This window comes from Mus pahari, chromosome 12 (assembly GCF_900095145.1).
Source record: "Mus pahari chromosome 12, PAHARI_EIJ_v1.1, whole genome shotgun sequence".
In the NCBI taxonomy this organism is placed as follows: domain Eukaryota; kingdom Metazoa; phylum Chordata; class Mammalia; order Rodentia; family Muridae; genus Mus; species Mus pahari.
The window spans coordinates 84,956,793-84,966,438 of NC_034601.1; the positions used below are offsets into that span (position 1 = coordinate 84,956,793).

Consider the following 9,646-nt stretch of genomic DNA (forward strand, 5'->3'; position numbering starts at 1 on the left):
AACTATACCCTAGAAAAAGCAAGAAAGTAATCTTTCAACAAACCCAAAAGAAGATAGCCACACAAACATAATTCCACCTCTAACAACAAAAATAACAGGAAGTAACAATCACTTTTCCTTAATATCTCTTAACATCAATGGACTCAATTCCCCAAAAAAGACATAAACAGACTGGATACATAAACAGGACCCAGCATTTTGTTGCATACAGGAAATGCACCTTAGTGACAAAGACAGACAATACCTCAGAGTAAAAGGTTGGAAAACAATTTTTCCAAGCAAATGGTCCCAAGAAACCAGCTGGAGTAGCCATTCTAATACTGAATAAAATCAACTCTCAACAAAGATGAACTCTCAATTCTGAACATCTATGCTTCAAATGCAAGGGCACCCACATTTATAAAAGAAACTTTACTAAAGCTCAAAGCACATATCACACTTCACACAATAATAGTGGAGACTTCAACACCCCACTCTCAGCAGTGAACAATTCATGGAACCATAAACTAAACAGACACACAGTGAAACTAATGCAAGTTATGAACCAAATGTATCAAACATATTTATAGAACATTTCATCCTAAAGCAAAAAAAAAATATACCTTCTTAGCACCTCATGGTACCTTCTCCAAAATTGACCATATAACTGGTCACAAAACAGGCTTCAACAGATACAAGAAGATTGAAATAATCCCATACACCCTATCAGATCATTACGGACTAAGGCTGGTCTTAAATACCAACGAAAACAATGGAAAGCACACATGCACATGGAAGCTGAACAAGGCTCTACTCAATGATAACTTGGTCAAGGAAGAAATAAAAAAAGAAAGTAAAGACTTTTTAGATTTTAATGAAAATGAAGACACATACCAAAACTTGTGGGACACAATGAAAGCAGTGGTTGGAGGAAAACTTCACAGCTCTCAGTGCCTCCAAAAAGAAACTGAAGAGAGCTTACACTAGCAGCTTGACAGCACACCTGAAAGCTCTAGAACAAAAAGAAGCAAATACACACAAGAGGAGTAGACAGCAGGAAATAATCATACCAAATAGAAAGAACTATGCACAGAATCAACAAAGCTGGTTCTTTGAGAAAATCAACAAGGTCACCCCTTAGCCAGACTAGCCAGAGGGCACAGAGACTGTATCCAGACTAATAAAATCAGAAATGAAAGGGGAGACATGACAATGAAGTATATCTTAAAATAACTATTCTGTTTGTTGAATATCAACAGTTGAAAATATTAAAATCATGTTCTACAAAACAAACAAAAAAACCAAATCCCTTACTCTGAGGCAAGGCCTTCCGCATATAAACCTATGTCACCGGGGGCTATGAGGTGCCTCCTGGACCTGTCGATGCTGGCTGCCTCCTCCTTCCTCAGCCAGATCCAGTCAGCAGTAAGCTGACAACTCACCCACAGCCTGATCTTCCTGAGCTATAAGGGCTCCCAGCCTTTCAGCGGGGAGTCTTCTAGGCCACGCCTGGAATCTCTTCCCCAACACCTCCCGGGCCTTCCAGCCCCTTCTCAGGATCACTGTGTGACCAGTGTAGGCAACGGAAATCTGGTCCCCGTGTTCTCCACGATAGAAGCAGACACTACTTTAAACCTTTAAATCCTTAATGTAAATGACATCAGTAACTCAACAGAGCTCTGAAAACATCAGTTGGTGATCACACCTGTTATCCCAGCACTTGGGGGGCCGGCCCAGGAGGCCAGCCTGGGCTAAAGAATGAGAAGCACACACACACACACACACACACACACACACACACACACACCCTCCTACAAAAAACAAAGTATCACTTGATAGTGTTCCTAAATGAAACCATTTTCCTGTCAGCAAACCTTACTTAGTTCCTGGCACTCAGAAGTCCTTGATTGTTGGTGAGGCCTCTCATTGCCTGTGTAAATGTGAGAACTGACTTTGACTTTTTCATGCCTGTGTAAATGTGAGAACTGACTTTGACTTTTTCATGCCTGTGTAAATGTGAGAACTGACTTTTTCATGCCGGTGTAAATGTGAGAACTGACTTTTGCTTTTTGAGACGGTTTCCTCTGTATAACAGCCCTGTCCTGGAACTCGCTCTGTAGACCAGGCTGGCCTCAAACTCACAGAGATCTGCCTGCCTCTGCTTCCTGAGGACTGGGATTAAAGGTGTGTGACACCAGCTTGAATTCTGTATTTTTTTTTAATCTTATTATTACGTGCAGGTGTGTGTGTTGGGGTTGTGCTTGTGAATTCATTGCATGTGTGCAGGTCAGAGGGTAACTTACAGCCCTCAGTGCTTCCACACGTGGGTCCTGTGAATCAAAGTCATGTTAGCACGCTTGGCATCGGTGCCTTTACCTGCAGATCCATCTTGCCAGCCCAGGGGCTGAATTCTTCATGGTTTACAGCAAACTGGCTTTTAGTGACGTGGCGTTTCCTCCCCCGGAGGAGAGAATTTGGGGAGACTGGTTCTCTCCTTTGGTTTTGTGACTTCACTCAGCTTGTTCCCCCCTTTACAGAGAAAGCATCAGAGGAGCCCAGCCCCGAGCTGGTGAGCCTGCCCTACCGTATGGTGTTCGCGGTGGCTTCCGAGGACTCTGTATTGCTGTATGACACACAGCAGTCTTTCCCATTTGGCTATGTGTCTAACATCCATTACCATACCTTGAGTGACATTTCCTGGTGAGTAACAGACATGGGTACGGAGGCTAGACCTCTGAGCCAGGGAATAGTTTGTTTCTATAGATCTCAGATCTGGTCTTATTTCCACGAATGAACTTTTATTAAAATGGAAGCCTCTGTCTGTGTGGTGTGTGTGTGGTGTGTGTGTGTGTGTGTGTGTGTGTGTGTGCGTGCGTGCTTGAGCACACATGTATCACAGCATTTATGGAAATGTCAGAGGACAGCTTCTAGGAGTCTGTCCTCTCCTCTCACTGAAGGTTCCAGAGATCTGAACTCAGGTCAGCAGGCTTGTACACAGAACGCTTTGACCTGCTGAGCAGTCAGTTCTGGTGCCATGTGCATTGTTCTGTGGGGTGAAGCAAAAAAGCAAATCCCAGTGAGGTTCAGGGAGGCCCAGGTGACATTTTGGTCAAAGACCTTACCTGCCAGTATTGCTTGACACAGCTGTTTCTCTGATGCCTTTGGTCCCTGCAGACGCCATTGCCTTGGGCTCAACGGTACTCTAGCAAGGTTGTCCACTCACCTGAGTCCTATGTAGCTTAGGGTGGCCTCAATGTTACCGTGTGCGTGAGATGACCTTGCAATCCTGACTGTCCGACTTCCCATGTGCAAAGAGAGGTATATACCAACATGCCCAGTGCACGTGTGGCACTGAACCTGGGGCCTTGTGTGCACCAACATGCCCAGTTCACGCTTAGCACTGAACCTGGGATCTTTTGTGTATTCATATGCCCAGTTCACGCTTGGCACTGAACCCAGGGTCCCGTGCACACTAGGTAAGAGCTCTACCAACTGAAATAGCTCTGTAGGTCCCTTGTTTTTCTTTAAGTTTCTTTTATGAATGTTTTTATTTAGTGTGTGGGTGGTACATATGTTCACACACGGAGGTCAGAGGAGAACTCTGTGGGGTAGGTTCCTTGGCCTCCTCACATGGCTCCCAGGAGTCGAGCTCTGGTCACCAGGCTTGAACAACAGACACCCGTACCAACTGAGTCGTCTCACTGGCCTCGAGTTTCTCTTTTATGTTGGGAAAGAAAAGATTGAAGTTGAGAGAAAGGTACATAGATCAAGATGGCTTCGGGGACTGAGGTGGGATTGAGAAAGGAAACTGGGTGTCTGAAGTGCTCGCTCAAACAGTCTGTCGTGCCAATCCCCTGACCAGTCTAACAAAGCCTGTGGTTGGTGCCAGCTTCCTGGCTGGCCATGGAAGGGTAAAGTGCGCCCTATAGACATCAGTTAAACCTCTGACTTCTTTCTTGTTCTGGGGACACAGGTCCAGCGATGGGGCCTTCTTGGCCGTTTCCTCCACAGACGGCTATTGCACATTTGTGACCTTCGAGAAAGATGAACTTGGCACACCTTTGAAAGAGAAGCCAGTGTTGAGCATAAGAACTCCTGACACAGCCAAGAAAGCCAAGAACCAGACACACCAGGGATCTTCGCCGGGATCCAGATCAGTCGAAGGAACCCCCAGTAACAGAATCCCAGACCCCAGCAGTCCCTGTACCACCCCCTCACCAACCACACAGTCTCCAGCTCCGTCTGCCACCAAGGACAGTCCCTCAGCTATCCCGGCTGGCAAAAGCTCCTTGCCACGGCCTTCTGAGGAGAAGACCCTGCAGCCTGCTGGTCAAAACATGAAAGCCCCCCAACCCCGCAGGGTCACGCTGAACACGCTGCAGACTTGGGGCAAGCCAGCCCCCCGGTAAGAGCATTTGATAAAACAAGAGTGTCGCTGTGAAATGGGCCCCAACATAGCAAATATTGAAGGCTCCGCCTCCCTCCTCTGGACCTGCGTTCCTGCCTAGGGATGAAGCCTAACATCTTCCCATGATTCTGTGTGCTAGGTGGGCTGCTGTCAGGGCCTGGGACTTCTAGTCTTGTCTCCCAGCTCTCCTGTCACATTCCCAGAGCACTCTGCCCTTTGAGATATCCACACCCGCTTCCTGGGGGAAGGAAGCTCTGGATACTCCTGGTGACATTAGAACATTCCTGAGACCCAGTTAAATGTGTCTTCTCTCTTCCTGGTCTCTGTGAGCCCTGGTCCCCTAGTATTGTCTGGCAGGGGTTTGTGTCCTCTTGGGTTGTAAGTCTATAGGACAGGAAGTGCCCCCCCCCTTCAGCTCAGTGGCACCAGACATCTCCTGGCACGTAGGAAATCAAGGAAGCCCTGCCTCAGGAGGCTTTCCGACACGGTGACCGAATGCCGGACATAATCAACCTAAAAGGAGGAAAGCCTTATTTTAGCTTACAGGTTCCAAAGCATCAGTCCACAGTTGATTGTCTCATTGCTCTGGGTATTACAGGGTGGTGGGTGTGTGTGGTAAAGGAAGCTGTTTACTCTGTGGGCCAGAGGGTAGCACTGAGAAGGGACCCGTGTCCCTGTGTCTCCTTCAAGGGCACCCTCGGTGACCTAACATCATCCCCTAGACCAGGGGTTCTCACTCTGGTCAGGACCCAACAGATGTCACTTACCAGATAATCCTGCATATCAGATATTTTACATTACAATTCTTTCTTTTTTTTTTTTAAGAATTATTGATTTATTTTATGTATTATGAGTACACTGTGGCTGTCTTCACACACACCAGAAGAGGGCATCAGATGGTTGTGAGTCACCATGTGGTTGCTGGGAATTGAACTCAGGACCTCTGGAAGAGCAGTCAGTGCTCTTAACCACTGAGCCATCTCTCCAGCCCAGGAATGCATTCTTAAAAAATGTTGTGTTTGCATGTGTGCACATACACACAGGTGCCTTTGTAGGCCAGAAAAAGGTGTCGGTTCCCTAGAGCCGTCTTCACAGTCCTGGGAACTGCACTTAGGCCCTCTGGCCGAGCATCAAACACCCTTAACTACTAAGCCATCACTCAACCACCATGGGGCGTTTTGCTTGGGATTTTTTGTTGTTGGGTTTTTTTTTAGGGGGAGGTAAGTGTGTGTGTGTGTGTGTGTGTGTGTGTGTGTGTGTGTGTGTGTGTGTGTCTGTAGCTATTTTGGAACTCATTCTGTAGACAAGACTGACCTTGAACTCACAGAGATCTGCCTGCCTCTGCCTCCCTAAGTGCTGGGGCTAATGATATGCACCACCACACCTGGCTCAAAATGTGGTTTGTTTGTTTTTTTTTTAATATTCTATTTCTTTGAGGGGTGGGAAGGTATCTTTGAGATATTTTTGGTGTTCGGTTAATTCTCTTGAGTTCTTCTGAGCCATTTACCAAGTTCTCCACAGTTGAATCTTTAAAAAGAAAACTGGTTGTTGGGAAGCTAAACTCCAAATTTAAAAAGGGATCGTGTGTGTTTCGGGTCTGCATTCAGCAAGGTGTGCACCAGACTCCTCCTAAGCAGAGCTCAGCTTCCGAGTGTGACTGGGTGTGGTGACAGTTGACTGTGCACTGTGATCCGGAGCCTCCCACCTCCACACTGTCCTTTCTGGGCAGGTAGAGGACACTGAACGCCATGTGGGATATGCTCTGCAGGGAAATGAGTGCTTGCTCTTTGTGGCTTTGAACCTTGGCTTCACACCTAAACGGCTCCTCGGACACTAATGAGTGGTCCAACCTTTTACTCTTTTTAATCCAGGAGAATAAACTTAACACCACTGAAGACAGACACTGTGCCAAATCCGCTGCCCAGTAGCGGGACCGCCCCCTCCACAGAAGAGGCCCAGCCGGGTAAGGGAGAGGTTAAGAGTGTAGTGTGTTCTTCTGGAAGCTAACACTCCTGAGTAGGTCAGTTCTGGGAAGGCCAGAGTGTGTCTTTTGGGGACCGTCCTTTGGATAGACTGGTGGCAATTTGCCTTGCCAGGGAGAAAAGTGATCCTGTGCACTGAGCAGTCGTGGTTTCTGGAGGGACGGGTCTCTCCACTTCATGACAACTTGTGTTTGGGGCAGGTGATTAGTGTTGTGGGGGGATTAATAGCATCCCTGATGCCACCTCTTTTTTTATTTTTTATTTATTTATTTTTAATTATTGTGTTTTGCCTGTGTGTATGTCTGAATGAGGGTTTCAGATCCCCTAGAAATGGAATTACAGAGAGTTGTGAACTGCCATGAATTGAACTTAGGTCCTTTGGAAGAACAGCCACTTCTTACACACTGATGTATCTCTTATGCTGTCACATCCCCCGTGTCACAGATGTTGCCCTGATATGCAGTCACCTTGGCTGAGAACCGGCTGTGTAGATTGTTCCTCTCAGCCGTGTAGACCGTTCCTCACAGCCGTGTAGACCGTTCCTCACAGCCGTGTAGACCGTTCCTCACAGCCGTGTAGACCGTTCCTCACAGCCGTGTAGACCGTTTCTCACAGCCGTGTAGACCGTTCCTCACAGCTGTGTAGACCGTTCCTCACAGCTGTGTAGACCGTTCCTCACAGCTGTACTGGATCCCACTGGGCCTCTTGTGCCTCTTTTTATAATTTTTTTAATGTTCTTTTTTTTTAAAGATTTATTATACATAAATACACTGTAACTGTCATCATACACTGTAGCTGTCTTCAGACACACCAGAAGAGGGCATCAGATCTCACTATGGATGGTTGTGAGCCACCATGTGGTTGCTGGGATTTGAACTCAGGACCTTTGGAAGATCAGTCAGTGCTCTTAACCGCTGAGCCATCTCTCCAGCCCCACTTGCACCTCTTCTTGCCTCTGTATTTCATGTCACCCTGACTCACAGAAGTCCTCCCTGCTTGCTAACCTTACTGTTAATGTTTCAGAGGCTCCCGGGGAGCCGCAGGAGGAGCCTCCTGAACTGAAGAGACCCAGGCTTGAGGAACATGAAGGAGATACCCAAATCCTGGACCCTGGTGACGCTTCCAAGACTGCCTGAGCCTGCTATGGCAGGGCACCCATGTGCAGAGGAGGCAAGGCCAAAGCTCGGAGACTGGTGATGGTGGCCAAATAAACACTCATGAATTGGTTCACATAGAAAAAGTGTGTGTGCTGCCTTTACTGTAGCAGCCTGCATGTCCTTGTTCAGTCACCCCTTCCCATGGGCCTCTGTGTTATGCTAGGCAAAAGGCCTCTTTTGGATGAGTTTCTGAGACTGGGAAACCTGATGTGCACCTTAACCCCTTCACTTGTCAGACTTTACACGCTTGGATGCTACCCACCTTGTAGAGGAGAGGGCTAGGAGAAAAGATGGGCCATCTGTCCTACAAATGAGAAATTCAAGTGGTAGCATGCAGTGCTCCCGATGGCCACTGGAGGTCACTGTGCCCACTGACTCTGCTCAGAGGGCTTGATGGCTGCCTTGCTTGGCCCTCCATCTGAGCCTGCCCTTGTCGAAGACACCTAGAGTTGTGGATCTGGTGGCTGTACCTTTGGGTCACAGTGGGATGGGCTCAGAAAACAAGATAACATCAGTCCCTGTGTGGATCTGTGTTTCACTCGTTCAGAGTTGGGTACTGTGGGTGGGTGAGCCAGGCAGTTAGCACACACTCCCAGATGCTCCAGGACAACCAGCATTGAGAGCTTGCTACCCTTGGGGGAGCTGCACGGTAACTGGAGGACACCCCACTGAAGGGCAAGTGGGATCTTGGGCCTCAGTAATTCCATAACACATCCAGATGTAACTACCCGAGGGACTCCACAGAACTGTTGGTAAGGGCGTCGTACACAGGCCTGGGAAGGTGGTGGTGAACAGGCGGCTGCTGCAGGCTCTGCTCCTGCCTGGATGGGAGGGATTCAGCCCTCAGCATCTGGAGCAGTTCCAAAGCGCCATGCTTGCTTGCAGCAGATGGCTTGTTCAGACTTGAGGAATTTACATTTTTAAGAATATTTGATATGTATGAGTGTTTTACCTGCATGGTTGTATGTGAACCACATGGGTGCCCAGGAAGGCCAGAAAAGGGAGTCTGATCCCCTGGAACAGGAATTACAGGTGGCTATGAGCTGCCTTGTGGGAAACTGGGAACTAAACTTGGATCCTCTGCAGAAGCAGTGGGTACCATTAACCTCCAGGGATTTAACTCTTAATTGCATCTAAAAACTCTCCAACTCAACCCCCCAAATTAGCTACCAACTCAGGCCAGTGCTGGTGAAAGACCCCCGTTTCTGGGGAGACCCTCACTCAAGTCCCAGGATGAGACGATGCCCCAATAACTTGAGAGAAACCATTCTTGATGCAATATGCATGAGGTTTAATCGGGAAAAATCAGCATGCTGAGGAGGAGCTCATAGGAGATCGACCCTGAGCCGTTTCAGTTGAGGGCTTTTAAAGGAAGGGGGGGTAGTTCACAAAAAATGAGGAGCCAAGTAAACATTTCAGCTCATCTCTTGGGGACCTGAGTAAACATCATAAGAGTGGGGATGATGCATTACAGCCCATCTCCTACGGAAGGGTGACAGTCTTTGGCAAACATATTTAGTCCCTTACACAAAGAGGCACCAGGGTGAGTTTAAGATGAGCCACCAGAGGTCATCTGTAACTCAGGCTGAAGGAGAAAGAACAAAGAACTCTTTGCTGGGCTTTTGTTTCTAGGGGTCTAAGAAACAAATTGAGTTGGGGTCTTACACTGGGAACTGAGCAAGTGCACGTGGCTCGGTGAGGTTAACCAGCCTGGATCAGAGGAGAGCAGACAGTAGCCTGAGTCTGTCTGGTTGGCCTCCTGGTTCACCTTGAGTAGAGTCCCCGCATCCCTTGGAGCATACGTAAGACCGGAAGCACTTGTAGGTCCACCTGAGCCTGCTGCTGACTCTCACACAGCAGGCTCTTCCCTCCACAGCCCCACGCAGCTGCCTGTACTGGAGAGAATTCCACGTCTATTGGCCTTTTTTCCAAGCTAAACATCCTTGGGGAGTGGGGACCTTCAGTCTTTCCAGCTCCCAATCCATTGCACTTCCCTGGGTGGAGGGAGCTGTCTCTGCAGTTCAAGAGACAGACCACGGAGCCAGGAGACAGACCACGGAGCCAGGAGACAGACCACGGAGCCAGGAGACAGACCACGGAGCCAGGAGACAGACCACGGA

General features: G+C 48.2%; 1 protein-coding gene across 1 annotated transcript in view; it reads left to right on the forward strand.

Moving 5' to 3' along the window:
- The window catches only part of Chaf1b (chromatin assembly factor 1 subunit B), a 21,206-nt gene extending 13,597 nt beyond the window's left edge, over window positions 1-7,609 (forward strand). Inside the window, exons 11-14 of the mRNA XM_021209567.1 lie at window positions 2,517-2,679; window positions 3,953-4,384; window positions 6,259-6,350; window positions 7,393-7,609. Of these exons, the coding sequence (XP_021065226.1) occupies window positions 2,517-2,679; window positions 3,953-4,384; window positions 6,259-6,350; window positions 7,393-7,505 (800 nt within the window). The 3' untranslated portion in view covers window positions 7,506-7,609. The remainder of the gene's footprint in view (window positions 1-2,516; window positions 2,680-3,952; window positions 4,385-6,258; window positions 6,351-7,392) is intronic.
- The last annotated feature ends 2,037 nt before the right edge of the window (window positions 7,610-9,646 follow it).